At 39.6% G+C, this 21,889-nt stretch overlaps 1 protein-coding gene across 1 annotated transcript in view; it reads left to right on the top strand.

Moving 5' to 3' along the window:
- The window catches only part of cspg4ba (chondroitin sulfate proteoglycan 4ba), a 28,088-nt gene continuing 6,199 nt past the window's right edge, over nt 1-21,889 (top strand). The window contains exons 1-7 of the mRNA XM_059337772.1: nt 1-231; nt 5,326-5,489; nt 8,438-12,010; nt 12,698-13,171; nt 13,682-13,858; nt 17,729-17,927; nt 19,703-19,834. Of these exons, the coding sequence (XP_059193755.1) occupies nt 105-231; nt 5,326-5,489; nt 8,438-12,010; nt 12,698-13,171; nt 13,682-13,858; nt 17,729-17,927; nt 19,703-19,834 (4,846 nt within the window). The 5' untranslated portion in view covers nt 1-104. The remainder of the gene's footprint in view (nt 232-5,325; nt 5,490-8,437; nt 12,011-12,697; nt 13,172-13,681; nt 13,859-17,728; nt 17,928-19,702; nt 19,835-21,889) is intronic.

Below are 21,889 nucleotides of genomic sequence, written 5' to 3'. Positions count from 1 at the left end.
CAGTTCAGGGTCTGCTGCAGACAGCTTCACACACGCAGCTGTTGTGTTTGACGGTACCGAAGCGTGAAGAAGTGGAAAACAGGTCTGTAAATATGTAACCGTACATGCCCGGTAACACTCGTGTTTCCACCGGGAGAAGAAAGATGGACTCTGCTGTGAAAAACACCCAGAAGAAGTTGTGGCTCCGCGGTCTGCTTTGGTGGTCGCTCCTGCTCGAGCTGGCGTCGGGAGGTAACAACTTTTCGACTTTCTTCAATGAAAACAAAGTCATTTGATAAAGCTTTTAATGCCGAATTGTTAATACTGTAACCATATAATTATTTTAATTAACTTTGACTTTCTCTCGGTTCTTTGTAGTTTGCTGAGCAAACACTTTCACCTTGAAGGCTACTTTAGGTAGCCAGGGTTATAACTACCACTTCAGCAGTCATAACAAATGTTTTATGCTTTTTTGTGGCTAGCTGTGATTTCCTTCGTCTGTCTCATCACGAGCGTGCCTCCAAAAGCAGGCTTGTTGTAATGTCACCTTACAGAGGATTGTTTAATGTTTTCATGTTGACTTACTGTAGTGGTTCACAAGTCTTAAAATGTTAACCCCAACAGAATTTAATAAATTTTAAATGAGGTCTGGCTGGTGGGTGTTCGGCTGCGATGTTCATCAACAATTCATAACAGCAACAACAGAAAGTCTAGTCTGTTTAATTTATTATTATTATTATTATTATTATTATTATTATTATTATTATTATTTTTTTAGCTTTTTAAGGATTATGATGATGCATGATTTTCTCAAATAATAATAATAATAATAATATCAGTTTTTATCTCAGATAAATGACGTTGGATAATGTGTGCGTGCATGATGTATACAAAGGATGTGCAGCAACCACAGTACTCTCACCTTATCTTAGGAAGCAGCAGAAATGGGACTGTTATGCCCACTGCATAAAAGAGCAAATCTGACTGTGACAAAAGCACATTCAAAGAAATGGACAGTTGTTGCTGCATTGACAGATCTAAGGGAGAAATTGTGATTTTTAGTGAGTCACAGCATCAGATTTACATTATTTACATTCAGTGGGCATTCATTAGCCTCTCTGGTTGATTTGATCCCATGCATGTGTCATCTAAAGTCACCCAGGCTTTGCCCCTGGCCATTATCAGATTTTTTTTCACCATGACTCACTCCCACCATATCCTTCATTGAAAATAGCTACAGTATAGACATTTGTCTCACTTCAATGCATTTCAGAATGTATGCACTCCCTTTAGTATTACGAAACAAGCCTTTGCAAAAACATCCACGTCCCAGGTTTTGACAATGCCTCAGCGACAGAGTGGCATGACAGTCAACAAAAACCCAAAGAGGCACTTCAGTCGAGTTGCATCTCTGGCCCGTTGTATAAACTGAGCACACAGGCAGTGACAACCACTGGTCTCACCCCTCAAATTAACTGTAAGCGGGTGTTCGCTAAAAGGTCAGTGGCTTTGTCGTTGAACGGACAGTTTGTGAAATCTCACCCAAAAAAATGTCCCTGACGCACAAAAAGTGCCCCTGCAGACATGTAGATTACAGAACAACCTTCAAACGCCTCCTGTTTCTGCTTCTTAAGGCACACTGTCAGGTGTACACAGGGATGTTTATGTGTGGCTATTGTTTTCTGTGCTCTTTCATTTACATACCTCCCTGTCCATGTTTCAGCAACTGCATATGACAAGGAAAGCTGACACAGCTAAGATATTTTTCCAAGCTTTCCAAGAATGCAGTAAACTGTGGGGAAGACCCCTTTGTTTTAACCAAACATGACAGTCAATCCTATGACTTTAACGTCACCGTGACACAACAAAATACAATTGAGCATGCATATCCATCCTTGTGAATTTAAGGGAAAAATGCCATTGCATTCCCCTTGGCCAGTTTTTCAGAAATGCTTCCTTCCTGTTATGCACACAGAGCCAGTCAGATGAATGAACATGACTTATAAATGAGAAAGGACAATAAATACAGTCGGTCTGACGCAGGATCAGAATAAGGATAAGTAATGCTGGATGCTGTGTGCCTGTGGGCCAATCAATTGGTTTATTTCCAGCTGCTGAAGGCACTTTACAGCAGACTGGTCAGTTAATGACATTTGACTGCAATCAATTAAAAAATATATTATTAGATGAATATTCTGGAGGGGGGGGGGGGGGGGGGGGGGGGGTTCTATATAAATGAATAATAAGTAATAAACAGTAAAACCCTGATTCCAAAAATATTTAAAAAAAACATAACAAAATCAAAATGCATTGATTTCATATACACTCATTTTGAAATTAATGCACCCACATTTGAGAGTGTCACAATATTTTTGTAATCGTTGTTGTAAGTACCAGGTCTGTGTATCAGCAGGAAGATCTTTGGGTGAAGTTTTAGGCAAAAATAAGCACTCTGAGGACATGTTTTTAAATATTCAAAACTTTTTCAAGCTTGTGTCTGTCCATTACTTAATTATTCAGCCTTATAAATATTTCTATGTGTGAATTAGTGAAAAACTGCTCCAAAACTGGCTATTGTGGGGAATATGGCATGGGAACCATGTGAGGTTAACTGGGAAAACATGAAGCTTTTTGATATGGAAGAAACTTGTTAGACGTGTATTTAATTGGGATAAATTAATTAATATAGGTCAAAGTAGTTGCACATTTGTATCTAAGAAGCAAAATATCCAAAACTTTCTATCAGTATGTATTATTTTATTTCACCATATTGGAATATATATGTATATATATATATATATATATATATATATATATATATATATATATATATATCAATACAGTAAGGTTCTGTAAATTAGATTAAGACATGCTTTTAAATGTACTTCATCACTTTTGAATTATTTGTATCTTCCATACAAAGTAAAACAACTGTCCGACATGAGACAATTCAGATTAAGATGAAAGACTAGAAACAGTAAAATTATTTAAAAAATACTTTAAGGTTCCTGAGAACAATAATTTAAAGTGTTATAGGGTTAACAGGACGCCTCTGCTCTGTATTTACAACTGCAGTCTCCTACTCAATGTCGTCAATGTCTCAATGCCCAAATCACTGTTACCTTGCAAGACAGCAACACATTTATACTGTCCCATGGTATCTATCTATCTATCTATCTATCTATCTATCTATCTATCTATCTATCTATCTATCTATCTATCTATCTATCTATCTATCTATCTATCTATCTATCTATCTATCTATCTATCTATCTATCTATCTATCTATCTATCTATCTATCTATCTATCTATCTATCTATCTATCTATCTATCTATCAGTAAAGTTTAAATTTGTGCAACATTGCAAACAAATATATCAATGAAAACACAACGTTTAACTTTAAAATAAAAACAGAAAACTGATTTTCTCTTAAAATATGTCCGTCTATCTATCACCATAAAGCGCATCCTCCAGATTATGTTTCTTACAAAAGGCTATTTGATTAAATGTGCTGTATATTATGAATAAAATCTTTATTTGACTTTTTTTCGGTTTTAAATAATACAAATCAGATAAAACCACTGCAATACATCCTTACAGACTTGCATCCAGTATTGCAGTATATCAAAATATATTAATTTGTAACCCCTTGTAACCTCCCTGTCATGATACGTATTGTATCATGATTCTCGCCATACATAGCCCTAGTATTTAAGGATCTTGTATCTCAGTCTAGAAGAAGAAAAACAAATTTCTCCAGAGTGACATTTCAAAGATAGAAAAACAGAAATAGATTTTTTAAATAAGTGACTGAGTTGGCTATTTTTATACAAACCCTTTAAATTAGCCAGTAACTTGGAGAGAGCCCGGGAGATAAGAGGAAACAAACTTTAGGTTTGAAGCATTACTTTTCTTTCTCCTGCTATTCAGTATACCATGGTTTTTATTTTGCACTTGTATTATTTAATACTGTTGTTTATTTTCTATGTGCTACCACAGGATGCATGATATTTTTGACACACTAAGTATTATTATTGTTTACTGTTGCTGTGCAATCAACCCCTGTTGATTGCTGACTCTCTATCGATATGGCTGAAAGGCTAAGTCCCACGCTTTACTGGTTTAATTGTGTTAATTTATATTGCTCAGTCTATGGTAAAACAACCCATTAGTGCATTAACCCTTTTTAGGAGTATCAGCAATGCATTACCTCCCATTAACTTTATCTAGCTTCCCCACTGAGTCACTGTGGCCCATTAGCAGCAGTCCGTCGTTGCCCTGGGTCAATCATAAATGAAACGTGGAATGGCATGTTTCTTCACACAGGCGAACATCTTTGTTAACCTTTTGAATATGCGTGGGAGCTCTGGAGCTCATTAAAAACTGAGCTGGTGGTGCCTGGGCATGAAGGCTTGGATGAGAAAGCTTCAGAGCGCGTTAGTCCAGATTACAGGGTGATGTGAGATGGCTGGGAGGTGAGGTAGAAGAAACAGCTGGGTCCATCCGCCACGTTGTTTCTGGAACATGAGGCCACGGACAATGTGGGGACGTCAGAGCCTTTCATGTTCAGGTTGAAGGTTCCTGTCAGGGCAGGGCAGGCCCTAACATGTCGGACTCCCTCCTAGCTCACCTCCACATCCTCTGTCTCGGTTTTACACAGCTCTAGTGGCGTTAAAATACCTTTAAAATGTTGTTATGTCATTGTATGATTTTCGGCAGAGCGTGACCAACTTTCTCTTAAAGCTGAAAATGAGTAGGGACAGAAACCTGCAATTCTGTCTCAACGCACAGGTTTTGTTTCAACCTAATCCATACAATTCATCCAATTTAATCCAAATGTAAAACTTTAGTGCCTTATAATTGTATTCTTGCTTTATGTGAATGGATGTAAATCATTATAGTACAAACACAGCAGGCCCACCGGGAAGGCTAAACTCAGCAGAGAATCTTACAAGCATTCTTTTAAATCGGGTGAGGTATAATTTGCGCACAGTGTGTGTTTCAAAGCTCTGTGTTTGTGTGTGTGTGTGTGTGTGTGTGCACATGTGTGCTCGCCACGTACACACTCTGCTCCACTTGTAAAGAACAACCAGGATGATAATTAGCATGACTTTTATATCTAAATGCCACATGTTGGCTATATTAAGACCACAATGCTTGACTTGACTTGTTCCGTATTCACTGCTACTCTATTTTTTGTTGCACTTCTTCATACTCCGAAGTGTTGAGCATTGATTTTATAAGATGCAAAAGACAGCGAATGCTACATTTGAACACAAGCTTTCTCCCTATTATCTATTTATTTTAATCAAAATCTATCCTTCTGTAATGTCTCTTTCTCCAGCTTCCTTCTATGGTGATGGCTTTGTCCAGCTCAAGGCAACAGAGTCGTCCGACCATAACACGCTGCGCATTCGCTTCCGAACCTCCAGCACCAACGGCCTGCTGTTTCTCGCCGCGGGCCAAACCGACTTCTTCCTACTAGAGCTCCATGCTGGTCGCCTGCAGGTGGGTACATCCATGGCCTCAGCACATGAGCATATGTGCTCAAGCATACATGAGCACACACATGCACATGCGCATATATGTACAATGCACACTGATCTTTGTACATGCACGCGTATAGAAAGACATGACACACACACTGACCACCGTAAGCTATGGCTCCATCGCAGTTGACAGTGTCAGTCTCTTGACACAGTAACACAAGCAGACAAGCCTGTGTGGTGTAGTGTTAACTCCATACCAGTCACTTGTCACAGTGGAAACTACGGGATTATGAAAGCAGCAGATCTTTGTCTTCATTGTATTTGAGTAATCGACTCATCATTGTGTTATTATCCTGTAAATGTCAGCCGACCGTTTGATTTGTGGCTTGATCACAGTGCAATGCACTTCTGCCTCATGCTGCCTTTGTCCAACAATTTCCTGAAATGTGTACAGCTTGTATGTACTTGCCCTCTGGTACTGTAATCACTTTATAATATAATGTAATATAGGGCTCCAAATAATTTTTGTAATGATTTTTTATTATTAAATAATTCCCATGAAATGTGGGAAAAAATGTCAATGATAATTTCTTTCTATAATTAATAATTCTATAATTCTATAACCAATTTTTTTGCAACCCAAAGTGACGTCTTCAAATGTCTTGTTTTGTGTCACCGACCAACCAACACTCAGCTATATTATATATATTTAAAACTATGTAAATCAGAAACAGTAAATTCTCACATTTGAGGAGATGGAAACAACAATTAGTTGTCGTTTTTGCTAAACAAAGAAAATATTACTGAATGATACATTTTCCGTTGAACAACGTTAATCAACTGATCATTTTAGCTTTAATTTAATGCACTTTATATTCTTTTATATACTCTATGATGAAGAGGCTATTCTTGACTTTGTCTTGTCTTTTCTTTTATTAACACCTGCTCTGTTATTGTTCCACTGTGCAGCCATATGTGTATGCTGAGGGACTGCTGTGCCTTTTGCTTAGTTCAATCATAAGAGGTACCCCTAAAAACTGTTTTTCTTTTTGTACTATGGACAGAGTCACTGTAAAACTGAATTGCCCTTCTGGGACTAATAAAGTATTCTGAATCTGATATCAGTCTTTAAAGTTTTAGTCAGCTAATACATTTTCTATTTATCTAAAAAGTTACTAAGGATTGAAATACTTGCCTATCAATTTTGTTGTTGTGGGTTCATAATGGATAATTTAAGTGTATTTTCCTGATTCTCGAGGCTCTGAATTTCACAGTTGAATCGGCTTAATGTTTTATTCAAGTTAAACAACACTAAAAATTCCACAGTATTCATCTGGCTCTTAATATAATAGAAATAAACATGAGATGTAATACACACTTCTGGCAATTCACGTCTGATTTAATGACAAAATATATTTACCTTGGGCACAGTTAAGAGATTTAAGATGGGTTTGTGTACCGAGTCAGGTGCACTATTTTTAGCGCACAACACAAGCCTGGCTTGGAGGATTTAAGGGTGAAAAACATTTGTCACCTCAGTACTGCTTCTAAAGCATCCAGTAAGCAGCTCTGCCAGACTAAATCAGCATGCAGAATAGACAGACGTACTGTAGGAAGCTTTTTTTTAATATGCAGTCACATTCACAGGAAACACAGGAAGTCCTAAGATGTGCATTATATCTTTTGTGCATCACACTTGAGAAATCCTTGTGGCTAAGCTTCTATTCGTGTCAGACTTGTGCTACCAGGAATGAACTGACGACTGTGTTGCATTGTCGTACTTCAGTGAGCACGAGGAGTGAACTGCTCGTCCCTGTTCCTTAAACCAGCACAGGTCACCAAATAATTTTTTGTTCACTCGCACAAGTTACCCTCAGGCTTGGGGTCTCATTCCATGTGAGTCAGACATGAGCGTCGTGCCCTGGAAACCCATGCATGAATAGCAGGAACTCAGCAGCAAGCCTTGACAAGCATGTCATCTAAATGCAGCATTAGTTTGAGATGGTGACATGATGCTCTGCGGACATAGCTGAAGGCAAAGAGATAATAGTTCTCTTCCTGCTTTAAATCACAGACAAGGCTCACTGTTATAACAACTGGTGACATCATGGAATTCAAGCAGTCTAAATCCTGTTTTCCTCCCAGGTGTCCAAATGTCAACAATTAATGTTTAAATTCTAATCATTCATATACGATATAGAAACAATGATTTAATCTGAAAGAATGAAAATATCTTCAGAAGCTGCATAATATTTTTGTATTTGTAACCTAATAATTGTTACTTCATGCTTATGTCAATATGCTAACATGTTTACAGGGACAATGCTCACATGCTGATGTTTAGGGGGTATAATGTTTATGATTTAGCATGACCTGATACTGGTGCTAGAAGAAATGTTAAGGGGTCACCAAAGTAAAAAAACAAAACAAAAGGCGCGGTGTCATCACAGATATCCATAGGAAATATGAGAGCAATTTATGCAATAGTTGTCAAGAAATGTTATCAACAAACACAAATAAAACCACCAAACTTTTGGTAGCGCAAGAGGAAAAGTCAGGAGATCACCAAAATCAGTAAGCTTCTTCCACTATAGACTGTGATTCTACTAAACATTAATGGCAATCCATCCAAAAGTTTTTGAGTCCGCTAGCAAAACAGATTCCATATTGAATGTGGGAAATCACAAAAAAATATATATTCTGAAATTATTAACGTGGATTTAAATTAGGGCTGCCCACACAAGATTTGAAGTGGTGCTTCTGCATGAATATTGGTGGAGAAATACTGTATTTCAGATCTGTTGATTAAATCAACTGAGAATATTTGACAAAGTCAAATGTTAGTTGTAAGACAGTGTAAGACAGTCCTAATTAAAATAAATTCCTACTTAGATCAGTATGTGCATTAACCTTTTTATCCTGTATGTAGCATATTTTGTAATCTAGTTGTTTTGTTTTTTCTCCTAGCTGAAATTGGACCTTGGATCGGGGGAGGTAGTGTTACAGTCAGAGAGAGGTACCCAGCTCAACGACCTGGCCTGGCACTCTGTGGAGGTCCGCCATGTGCAGCACAACGTCACTCTGACTGTAGACAAGAACTCTCACACGGGGGTAAAGATGCCAGGCTCCCATAATGATCTCCATGTTTTGGATGGGCTCTATGTTGGAGGCTCAGGAGGCCTGGATAGACTTTACCTCCCAAGAGACCCAACCGGTTTCAGAGGCTGCATGGACGAGGTGGTCTTCAACGAACATGACTTGTTGTCTTCACTGAGGCCGTATACCGGGTTTAAGAATGTCCATGAGGTGTCTTTAGGCTGTAATCCTCAGTTCTTTGCCACTGAGGAGGACCCTATCAGCTTCTTCAGCTCCAGGGCTTACATTTCTCTTCCAACTTGGAATGCCCAGCAGGAAGCTGTATTTGAGTCTGTTGTGCACACTTCAGCCAAAGAAGGAATTATCCTGTACAATTCAGCCAGAGAGGGGGGCTTCGTGGCTGTGGAGATTCAGGAAGGTTTGCCGGTGGCCATTGTTGGGAAAGGTGGAACCAAAACTGAGCTTCGATCACTCACATTCATCAATGACAGGAAATGGCATTCTATCAGGTTGCATTTCAGTTCCAAAAGCCTTGAGCTTTCTGTCGATGGAGAGATGGTGAAAAGCAGCATTAGCTCTCGTTCAAAGGGCCTTCAGCTTAAAGGTTATCTTTTTGTTGGAGGTATCGATGATGGTACCAGATCAGAAGTCAGAAAGGTAGGCCTTCTCTCTGTGTCTGGAAAGCGTGTCAGAGGAGGTTCCTTCAAAGGATGTTTGAAGAATATTGCAGTCAATGGAGTGAAGATGGGTCTCTCCAATGCTGTAGTCACCAAGGACATCTCAGTTGGTTGTGAGCCAGAGAAAGAACCAGAACAACCGACCGCTGCAAGTCCAACAAGTGCTCCGGGATCCCTTTTTCTCTTGGTGACACCAACACCGTCAATTCACATGTCCACCCTTGCAAGAGGCATGGACAGAAGGTACGGCTCAAATTTTGTGCAGCTCAAGAACCTTGTTGTCCAGGAGGGCAGCCGAGCATCTCTTGAGGCCAAACACATCAAGGTACTCTTGGACTTTAAGAAACTTGGCATTCGACAGTCTCAGATCATGTTCCAAATTCAGGAGCAACCAATCCGTGGTCAGATAAGGCTTGATGTCGACCAGGACCAAGAGGAGAACACCTTCAGCATGTTGGACCTTTGGCATGGAAGAGTGATGTATATCCATGGAGGCTCTGAGGAGCCAGATGATTTCTTCATGTTTTCACTTTATTCTAGTAGTAGAAAGCAAGTTCCTGATTATCTGAAGGGAAACAAATTATACCGCTACAATATTACAGTGACACCCACCAACGATGCACCTGAATTGAGTCTCCCTGAAGGAAACCTCTTTGTCCTGTTGGAGAACTCAAAGAAGCGCCTCACCTCTGATGTTTTGAAGGCCACAGACATTGACAGCAACTACACCGACCTTGTCTTCTCTGTGCTCGGTAACCTGAACGCTGATGCAGGATATTTGGAAATTGAAAACAACCCTGGCAAAGCAGTGACCTCTTTTTCATATTTAGACTTGGAGGAACTGAGGGTGTATTATGTACACACAGGAGTTCGAAACTCAAGGATAGTTCTTAGAGTTAGCGACGGGGAAAAGGTCAGCAATACTGTGGTTCTAAGGATCATGGCTGTAGCACTGGAGTATAAGATTGCCAACAACACAGGCCTAGAGATTATTCAAGGAGAGACAGCTATACTCGGCTCAAAGCAGCTGGCTGTTCAAACCAATGCCGTGAGACAAGTTGTAGATATCCGGTATGATATCATTGAACCCCCTCAGTATGGAGAACTCCAGAGACTTCACTCAAGCGGTGAATGGAGGCCTACTGACTCGTTTTCCCAAAGGCTTCTTGAAAAAGAGCGTCTAAGGTATATAAGCACTTTTCAAGACATCCAGACATCCAACGCTACTGATTACTTTAAGAGCAAAGTTAATGTGGCTGCAAGGGCAACCACTGAAATACTCTTCCCAATCACTGTGAAGTGGGTGAAGTACCAACTGGTAAGAAATGTTATGATAGACATGGATAAATTTAGAAAAGTGACATTGAACTCAGAGTATCTTTTTGCCACAGCTGAAGGTGTAGCCCTCTCAGAGGATGACATTTATTTTCGGGTTCTCACCACACCAAAGAAAGGGAAACTCTTGCTTGACACCACAGTCTTGAAGAAGAACTCAACCTTTAGCCAAAGAAATGTAACTGATCTAAAAGTACATTATGAGCTAGTCGACAGGCCTTATGAAGATACCAGTGACAGGTTCAAATTTCAGCTGGTTTCCAAACATGCTCAGTCACAATACTATGATTTCCGGTTTTCCATTAAAGCTGATGTCAACAGTGTGTTTATGAGTAATGATGGGCTTTTGCTTCTGGAGGGAGAAAGTAAACTTATCACGAAGGATGACCTGTTTGCAGAGACTTTGAGTACAAAGGATATGTACTACACAGTCATAAGTAGCCCCAAACATGGGAAGCTCGCCCGTATTAGTCAGTCAAATTCAAATGTCAGCTACGACAAAATCTTAACCTTTAGTAACCAGGATATATTGGAGGAACGAATAATGTACATCCATGATGACAGTGAAACAACTCAAGATGAGTTCACTTTCATAGCCTCCACCAGCCAAGGGTTCAAATCCTCCATCACAGAAGATGACATTGGCTCCAAAGAAGGAGTTTTCAACATATCTATTCAGTTAGTCAATGACCAAAAGCCGGTACGTATTATCGATAAAGTTTTCCATGTAGTACGAGATGGAAAGAAGATACTGACTACAGAGGATTTACGTTACCATGATGTGGACTCTGATTTTGATGATGGCCAGTTAATTTACACACGACGTGGAATTCCGATGGGAGACTTAGTGCTAGTCAATGACACTACTCATCGCCTGTTCCAGTTTCGACAGAAGGATTTGGAAGAGAAGCAAGTGTTGTTCATTCACAGAGGTGTTAGCACTGGCAGGTTTGTGCTCTTTGTCTCAGATGGAAAACATTTTGTATCAAGCCTTTTAGACATCAGTGCACATGACCCATTCTTGAAGGTCGGCAACAACACTGGCCTACTGGTTCAGAAGGGCCAGTCAGTAACCTTTTCCACCAGCAATTTTAGTGTCACAACAAATTTGGACATCAGAGATGACCAGGAGGTTGTCTTCAAGTTGGAAGAAGCTCCAAAATATGGACAACTTTATCGCAATGACACAAAGGTGGAGTCATTCTCACAGTTTGACCTAAAGTATGGGCTGATCTCCTATCGACACAACGACAGTAAACATCTTGCAGACTATTTCAACCTAACAGTGACAGCTAAAGGGCTCCAACTTACAGTGAGGATCAATGTGAAGGTTTACCTGGAAAGTCATCAGAGACCACCCATTGTTCTGCATCACAACATCCTACTGGTGGAAGAGGGGAAACCAGTTAAGATCAGTAATACTAAACTAGAGGTGAGTGTTTCAGAAGTAATATACTGTATAAATAATAAAATTGACACCAACTAGAAACCTTCCAGGCACAAGCTTCTCCTATCTTCAAGCTCCATTACCCAGAATACAGTAGTGTATACAGCCCAGGAGAGGGTTTTCTCCGCATAATAATATATTGTGTTATATATCCTTATCAAGATTACCTTTATCAGGATAGAATATTTTGGCCATATTACCCATCTTAAATTTTCATATTGCTTTATTTTTTTGAGCAGTGGTGACTAAACCTTCACAGATAATACAATGGTGATAAAAATTGTTATTATTAGTAAAAGATATTTCTAATTGTGTAATCTGAGCACAGATTGTCATTCAAAATGTTTTATGTTAAGAGCCTCCGAACCTGATTCTAAAAATATTTAATTGAACAACCTTCATGTTGTGGTATAGTTATGGGTCAAAAGGAAACAGTTTGTCAGTTCATCTTATTATAAAATAATAAAAGCACAATATCTCACTAATGTTGTAGTAAAAGAGCCTTTTTTCAGCTCTGCCTTTTAAGGCTCCTGACAGGGTAGAAACTGAAAACTGACCAGCCTTTGTTTTACAACGATGCCATGTTACATTGAGAAAAAAATGAAAATAAGCTTCAGTGACGCATGGGACATTTCAAATTTAACCAGGGAATATGTTTTCTGATCGCCGCAGGTCACTCACGAGGACAACCTGCCATCTGAGATTGTATTCACAGTCAAGGTAGCCCCGTCTCATGGCTTTCTCCGGCGTTTTGTCGAAGCGGAGGAGCGCTACATCGGAACCAATCAGTCCCCTGTCAGGACATTTACACAAGAGGACATTAACAGTGGGAACATCCAGTACATGCAGGTGGAGCCCATCAAAGTGAACGACACTTTCATCCTCGACGCCACCAATGGCGTAACTGACGTCACTGACATTAGGATGTCTGTTGACATCATCCCACGCCTCATCCCACTTCAGGTCTCCAATTTCACGCTGAACGAGGGTGCGGTGAAGGCACTAACGCAGGATGTGCTCAAAGTCACCAACCGACACTTTTCAGGAATCAACTTCCTGTACAGTTTGACGGAGCCCCCGCAGCATGGTCACGTTGAGCACTCTCGACATCCCGGTGTGGCCATAACCTCTTTCACCAGGAGGCAGGTGAGATATTCTGACGCACTGACAACTCTTGTAGCTGCTGCGGAAAAATAGCCTTCGACCAGCAGTTGGATGATGGATTAATAATTAGATTTAGCATAGTGGTAATATTTTTCATGCCCATGGCTAACACTGATGACACAGAGGTCATGTCTGTTTTTTGGATGTGCTCCATATTTTTCCGTCATGTCCACTGCCATGTTTGTTACCTAAAGCTCATCCTTAATTAAGGCACAGCATTAAAGTTAAAATAGCATTATCCTGGGCTCACCCCTTTTCATCTCACGCTACCCCTGCCGGAATCTCCGGGTCTTGCTATTTTTTTTCTGGCATGCTTGTGCTCCTAATTAATTTCTAAATATTGCAATGCAGTGATGTGTACAGTTTTTTGTCTCTATATGTATGCAATGTCATGGAGAGAGGCAGGAATCATTACAGTGTTTTGTACATATCTGCTTTAAACAAATATTTGCAGTTTTAATCTCACAAATATTTTTCATTATCTTTAATTAGGTGGAACATGAATACATTTACTACGTTCATGACAGCAGCGAAACCTTAGCTGACAACTTCACTGTGGTGGCCAATGACACGGGCCTGAGGAAGCAGAGTGCAGCCCAGACGGTGCACATCCAGGTTTCAGCTGTCAACGATGAGCCTCCTGTTATTACAGCCAACAGGGTCCTCAGGGTGAGTCTGAACTGCTGCTCTATATTTAAACTCTGGGCTTTTTTTTGTACTCACAGGTCTGGCACCATAACTTACTGTCAGACAATTTTCATGTGGGCAGTGTTGCACGTTGCCATGGCTGGCTGAATGAGGGAAACTATGTTTGCTATGTGGAGGAGACTCCGGGGGGCTGGCAGCACAAAACAGACGTTGACATACATTCGGAGGTGCCTGGGATTTTGAGGAAGGCAGGTTACGGTGCTATGGTGTTAAGCTCTCATACAAGTTCTCCTAATAATATCATAAAGCACTGCTTTTTGGTGGGTTGTTTGCCAGCAATGCTGCTTCAGTGAACTGAAAGGGAGCTGCTATTTTGCATAGTTTGGGTTGACTTCTGAATACTAAAGAGTTTAAATCAAATGGAAAATAACCCACAGGCGTTACACAGACAGAAGGTCTTGGTGCCGAAAATATGTCACTTCAATTTAGTCCATTTCACAGGCATCCTAGTGTTGAGTGGCGTGATGGCATGGCCTGGAAATAGCAAACGCTGTGACCACATGTCGTCAGTTCAGTCCTCTACTTCACATCTCTTATCACTATCTGCTCATCCAGACAAACACAGCTGGTTATTCAATACCCGTCTGTGAAAAGCTTTTTACTCACATACATTTTAATTATGTTACTCCTAAATTAGACAGAAGTGTGTGTGAATGTCCATGTGCTGAGCAGGGCTGACTTGTCCTCTGGCCGCTTTAGTGGCTGGAGTTGGGAGAGGTCCAGCTGGAAAGAGAGGTCTCTCTATTGTCTTTGCAGCTTTGCCCCAAATGCCTAAAATTCCTCCAGAATCCTGCAGACTCGGAGGAGAGTGACTTCTGAAATTAACTGCACTTAAGAACACTGTTAGCAGTTTGATTAAGAAACTCTGGGAATATTTTTTTAATTAATTGGATTAATTTTTGGTGATAGTGATGATCATTTTCTTTTCAAAGTGATCATTTGTCATTTTTTGACCAGAAGTTAGAGGGGTGTCTGGATTTTGTCCACAAGGTGGCTCTCTGTCACTGCACTTCATGAAACATGTATTGTGGAAGATCTTGAGAGATAAACAGGGTTTCTTACAATCAGAGTTTTTTTAATCTAGTCCCTCATATAAATGATTAGAAAGTTAGTTTTGAAACAGCTTTGATGTTTAGATTGAAAAATGACTCATTTTTATACATCAATTCTGACACAGGGATCGTCTTTGTGTTGTGTTGTATAAAATGCTGAATAAACCCTTACATTAAAATATAATCTACCGTGAAATGGGCAAATTAAATTTAAAATAATCTATTTTGTTGAAAATAAAAATAAAAACGAAATAACCCAGATAAAAGAAACATCATCCAGTGTTTTTTAGATAGAAACAAATAACTAAACAATCAATCTGAACTGCAGAATCTGCAGATTAAACTGACACCATTAAACTAACCATATATACAAATGTTTTGATTTTGTTATGGCAGTACTAAGATGTATGAAATACATTTGATCTATTTCTGTTTGCCAAGGTCAATAATGCCATCACAAGGACACATGTCAGCTGTCTGGTCGAATTAAACATGGTTTAACTGTCAGGTTTAGGATTGTTGTTTACAGTGGCATTATGTAAACAAAACTAACATTGAAAGGGTCTGAAAATGAATTAATATTAGTTATAATCAGGACTGGTGTATTTAAGTGGAAAATAATATGAATATATGATTTTATGTTCAGTTTTTGACACTTTTGTTCTTAAAGGACATCAGAGCAACTTTTCTAAAGTGAGACACAAAGGTTACAGAGGCAAACATGAACACATGAGAGGTTTGGCAGTTCAGACTCACAGAAACAGACTCAACGTGAGTGTCTCGCCTGTGTTCTCCGTCACTAAAGCTGCAGCCTGGTGAGCAGCAGACACCCCGTCACATTAAAGGGACTGATTTGGACTCCAGGGGGCTGTTCTAGCAAATTGATCTCACGTGTATTTTTCTTTGGTGAGTCACACTGATGTTGTTCCTCAAACTGATCCTGCTGTGACTTCCTGTTAAATGGGGGATTGTTGAAGGTGTAGTCATTTCCTTTGAGGTTAACACACATTCATGTGTGTGGCAAGTCTTCTCATGTGGGAAGTTGTTTTACAGTGGGGCCGATGTGATGTTTATAGTGTCCCCATGAGGTGGGTGGATGTGGGGTTTGCAGGTGCTAATTGAAAAAGTACCCCATGCTTCTGTTCCAGTAAGTAACACTTACAGCCAAGTGAGAGGCCAGCTCACTGCCAGTTACACCCAAGCCTTTCATTTTGTAACTTTTCTGTAATTTAAGGGCCATTTAGACTCCAGTGTCACCCAATATTAATGGTTAAAAGGTAAAACCTGCCCTCAGATTCTGACACTCTTATCAGCTATCATATGATGTGTGTTGTAGGCTATACATTCCTGCAGATGTTTTTTTTTGTTTTCTTGCACTCATCTTGCAATGCATGGGAATTCTGCAGTCTGTGACGAGATCATTTCTCGCATTAACCAACCATAGAACAGCAAAAACCCTGAGAAGTTACTGTGATCACACCCTTTATAGAATACGCTACATATCTTGTGGCTGTTTTGCACTTCAGTCCACTGCTCTAACAGAAAAGTAATCTGCAGAAGAATTCTACGTCACAAAAATACGCCATTTAAGTGACACTCTTTGGGAAGGTAATAATAAGATGAATTCCATTTTTCTGCTTCAGTTTCAGGGTCCTGGTGTTGTGCATGCTGGCTCACTGTCACACTGTTGTGGCTTACTTGAACACTTGACTAGAACAGAGCCATTGGTAATATTATTAGTAATATTATCAGCTCAGCTTTTCAAATCAACAAATCAAAAATATCTGCTGGGTAAAATGCCTGTTCAGTGATCAGATGTGCATTCCCATGATTTTTGCTGTGTCAGTAATTACAAACCTGTGTGAGGGGCAGTGGTATGTTACGTAAGTGTTTGCTCTGGCCTGGAGAATAGAGGCTCATCCTTTGTTGTGAAGTGTCTGCATGGTTCAGTAGCTTTGTTCTCTGTGTGTCAATGAGTTCCTCTGTTCCTTCGCGTTAGCTCGAGGCTTTTGAATTTACATGGAAGCCGGACCTTAACCGTGCATCGCCAACCCTACAGTACCCCCCACTGTGTTTACAGTCTGCATGACTATATTTAGTCCTGACATTTCTTTCATTTGAGAATTATATTATTAAGGAGGACTCAGAGTGACATTTCTCCATGTCTTGTTATTTCCATACCATCTTTAGGTGTCTCTGTTAGGGATGATGATCAGTTCTGTTTGGTTGGATGATATACTTCATAGTGGAAAATAAGAGAGAGAACATGTGAAATAGCCTTGGAGCTGGACTCACACCAACAGCATCCTGGGTCCATTTTTTGTGGCGTTGAATGGCAGGGACAAATCACCAGCTTCTGTTGGTCTTTGATATGTCTCACTTCCTTTTCAACTGTATTATATCTGAGCAGACAGTGGGTGTTACATAGCTGCTCTAAGTGCACTTAACTAATGAGAAAAGTGCATGACACATAATCCTGTTCTATCCTACCGACTTATTTAATATTTTTGGATTTGAAATGGATTCCTTCAAATACTAGCATCCATAAATGGAAGAAAAAGCTTTGATGCAGCAGGGCTTTTGTATAACGAAATATGACAGTATATATTCCATCTATTGCAATAAATGTCACACTGGCATTTGGCTGTCAAATCCTGTTAACCCCTACATCACGAGACATGTCAGACAAAACGTCTCTGTTCTTCATATTCCTCAGGGTCAATATTTTCATGGAGATTACACATGACACCTGCTTTGTCCTTGTCCATTTTGTGTCCAGGTTTGGGTGTCCTCAGTGACGGAGATCAGGCCGGAGGATCTGCGAGTGCAGGACCTGGACTCACCCCCCGAGGAGCTGCACTTCATGGTGACCCCGCCCAGCAACGGACACCTGGCCCTGAAAGTTGCCCCAATGAGGGCAGTGCTCAACTTCACCCAGGAACACATCGAGCAGGGACAGCTACTGTTTGTACACAAAGGTAAAAATTTCTGTGACCTACTGAAGTATAAACATGTCACAACACTGGAGAAGCCAGAAGAGACTTCTGAGACTAAATAGATCTATTGTGAACAACATTTTGGTACAGATATCTTCAGTTTATTTGGTTTAAAGTTTTTACAAAATGTTGAAGATGATGACCTGATGAAGGCTGCTGTGCAGAAACGTTGTTCCCATTAAATTAGTATAATTGCAAGTGTAGAAGACAGTGTGTGGGATTTTTTTGTTCTACTGTAGTCAGCCTATTTCCTTCTCTGACAAGCCTGTCAACCCACATGTGTGCAAAAGTTTTACTTCTTTGATAACAGAAAATTAAATTTTCTGCTTGATTTATTATGATTTCCTTTTTTTAGTTTTGCATTTATACAAATAGGATCAAAACATAAAAGAGAAGTGAAACAGGCAGTACAGGAGAGGGGAAGAAGCATAAAATAAACTTACTGTAAAAAGGGGTATTAAAGAAGAAAAGGCTTTGAAATTGTGCAGGGTGATAATTCATTCACTCAATGCAAAATTAGAGATGTTTTTTTGTATGTGTGAAGTATTTTGTGGTGTTGTAATTAGCAGTGGGAAAACTGTCCTATCGTATTAAGCAACAGCCAAACTATAATAAACAGTATTATTATCAATATATTAATATTTTATATGGATTAGTTTTAATGGTTTTCATTGATTTTAATGTTATTGTCCAGTCCCAAACTGTATTGAATTGCTTCAAATGTGACCAACGTCTTTTTTACTCCCACATGCTTTGGATTTGATGCAGTAATGAAAATATAATCCATCTGTGTTCTGTAGATTCAGAGTAACTTGTTGTTCCTGGTTTGTCCACTAGAAGATGCTGTTGGCAATACAGTTTGCTTTTCACCTGAATGAGCTTACATTACGTTCATAGTCCTCTCCTGCTGGAGCAACTATCTTTATAGGGAGTTAAATTACTTGCAACACTGATACCGACAGACTGGTTTGAGGTGAAAATACTTTATAGTCTGGAAACTCTGGCGCATAATAGTTGATAAGGTCTGTCAACATTGGATGGTGTCAGATCAAGTTTCTGCTTACTGTTCTGATCACAATCTACTTTTCTCTTTGCCTGAACTTGTACCTCCCGGAAAGGTTGTAATAACAGTGTGCAAGGCACTCACCCTGTCCTACACCTTTTTCTTGTTTTACACACATACACACTCTCACGCAGGTATAGACCATTTATTTTGATTGCGTGCATTGAGAATAAGGACTTTAGCTTACCGTGCAGTATTCTATGAGAACAGAGATCACAAATGCTGATCAAATACTTTTTGTGTATTTTTTCAGAAACCAGACGGCACTGTTCATGTACTCACAAAACTTTTTTCAACATTTTTCATGTGAACTCCAAATTTAATTTCACACATGTAGCACAGTGCAGGTGATTGTCTGTGTCAGACACTGAGCACTCTGCTTGGTTTAGGTAGAGCAGGCAGGAGGCAGCGCATGATGCAAAAAGTATGCTGCAGTCATGTAGTGTGTTGTAATTTTGTCTTAAACAACTTATGAAAGTTCTGTAATCTTGTCTTTTCAGTTCGACAATTTTTGTTGGCAACTTTAGCGTTTTCATCTTCATCGTGATTCTTTCTGTGTGTCCAAGTAGTGGGCTAGCAAGTAGGGAAGGGGCCACTTTACAGCCCTGGCCTGATTTGATGTCAGGGCTGGTGTTATCCCATCGCAAAATGGCTTTTAGTTAAAAAAAAAACATCCATTTCATTTCATTTCCAGGTGCCATGTCTGGAGGATTCAACTTCCAAGTCAACGACGGTGTGAACTTCACCCCCAGGCAGATCTTCAGCATCACTGCCAGAGCCTTGGTCATCAGTTTAGAGAAAAACCGTCCACTCAAGGTGTTTCCAGGTAAATCACGCACTGAGTTGACGCTTATCATTAAAGACAAAATGAGTGGGATTAGTTTGTTGTGGTTTATAAAGACAACATTCAGCATTGACCACTCCTCCCTGTCTCAATGACATCTTATTAGCCAGTTTAGCATCCTTTAGGTACTATCAAAACAGTGAGTAATTTCTAAAGTCTAATAGAGTCATTTCTAAAGTCTAACTACATCTTTGACCTAAGTACAAATCAAACTTGATTTCAAACCACACCTTACATGTACATATTATGTGCTTATCATCATCTTTTAGACATTTCTTTCCATTCTTACAATATGAGATCACAAGTACGTCTGAAGTGTAGTTTTTCCTTTATAGGCTTTTGTGACATATTGAAACCACACAGCTGCTTCCTGAAAATGAGACATATTTGTCTTGCAGCCATCCACTCACACAGATGCTTTTTAGTTCTCCTATTAATATCCACAAGCAAAGTATTGATTTCCTCCTTTTGGTTTCTATTGCCAGCGCTCAGTTGAAGATTTTGATTGTGTGTGTCTGTGTTTGTGAGACTTTGCCCTCTCATTTTCTTCATTTTGTAATATTTAACCTGCTTCAGTAGCTGCTCATTCAGAATCTCTTCGGTTAAATAATTCAGCATCTTCCCAGAGTCAATACTCACCCAAATAGCAGACCGGTGAATCAGCTGGAATTGCTGAATGTTTTGATATACAGCATGGTACTTTTAGTATGCTGGCTGTCGTCTGTGTCTGCAAACACATTTCAAGGTTTTTTTTGTGATTTCCAGTGGTCTGGTTTGTGAGCTAGAAGGAAAAGATATTGTGAGGGTAGAAGACTGCCAATTGGCACGCTCTGCTGAACTTCCCAGCCACAGGGTGAGTGGGTACTTGAAAAGCTGTGCCACTGTCTGTCTGAGGCAGCCCTGTTTGTGCTGTGTGCCAGGCAGGGCAGAGGGAGGGGAGTGGGGGTGGGATTTGGAGCTTTAACTGACAATGAAAGGTTTTTGATGGGGTGAGGGGTGACATGAAACACTTTCACACTGTGGAGGTGAGAATAATGTTTTTATTATTTCTTGCAAAGTCCTCATGTGTCTGGGTGCTCTCTGTAAAACTGTGAAAAAATCATCACTAAATGGTTGCATATGCCTCATTAAGAAACCACCATTAACCTGAAAGCATTATGACAGGAAATCATTTTGGTGTTGTCTGCAAATGTCACACTATACCTCTTGATATGATGTTCTTATTGAATACACAAAGGTAGTTATGTAATGCACTGTATTTTTACTGTGACATAGCCACAGTGAGGATATAAGGGCAGAATTGTGCTATAAAATGAATACTCTTTATTAATTACATTAATATATTTATACTCTTGGTTTAGGAAAAGCCTAAATATAGTGGCTTCTTAATGATGCTCTAATATGGATTCTCTCAGTCCCATGTTGCTGTATTCTTCTAATCCCTTGTCATCATTATAATTTTATAGCTTTTTTATTATCCCATATGCCTCAAAAACCGATCAGACAGTGAATATTAACGGTGTGTAGTTTGTGAAGAGGTTAGTATGTTTGAAATGTTTTTTCTTACGACACTCTAAAATTCCCAAAGTGGCACACATTGTTCTCATCTCACAGACCTAGATTAAACTCAGGAGTTTGGGATTTTTTATTTTTATCATGTTATGTATTTCGATTTTATCCCCATTTCTAAAAATATTTTACATTTGTCTGTATACTACTAAAATGAAATGCTGCACAAATAGCTGACAATATAGCAAAACCCATCTTGTGCAGATTTAGATCAAGACAGGTTTTCAGTGTGAAAAGACAAGAAAGCCCGTCTCTCCCTCTTCCTCTAAGAGGGAAATTTCCCATGAGAGACAGACACGGGTGGTGGGAGTGCTCACGACAAGTAATGAATGAATTTCACTGTGCTTCGACCCCTCTTTCCCTCTAACATTGCCTTCCATCATTTATCAGTAGTCTTTTTTTAGGACCATAACAATCTTCACAGTGGCAGCAGAGCTATGGAAATCTATGTAATTCATCCCAAGAAGA

This window comes from Centropristis striata, chromosome 7 (genome assembly GCF_030273125.1).
Source record: "Centropristis striata isolate RG_2023a ecotype Rhode Island chromosome 7, C.striata_1.0, whole genome shotgun sequence".
NCBI lineage: Eukaryota > Metazoa > Chordata > Actinopteri > Perciformes > Serranidae > Centropristis > Centropristis striata.
The sequence above is the reverse complement of the archived record's forward strand: the minus strand, read 5'-3'. Positions and strand labels throughout refer to the sequence as shown.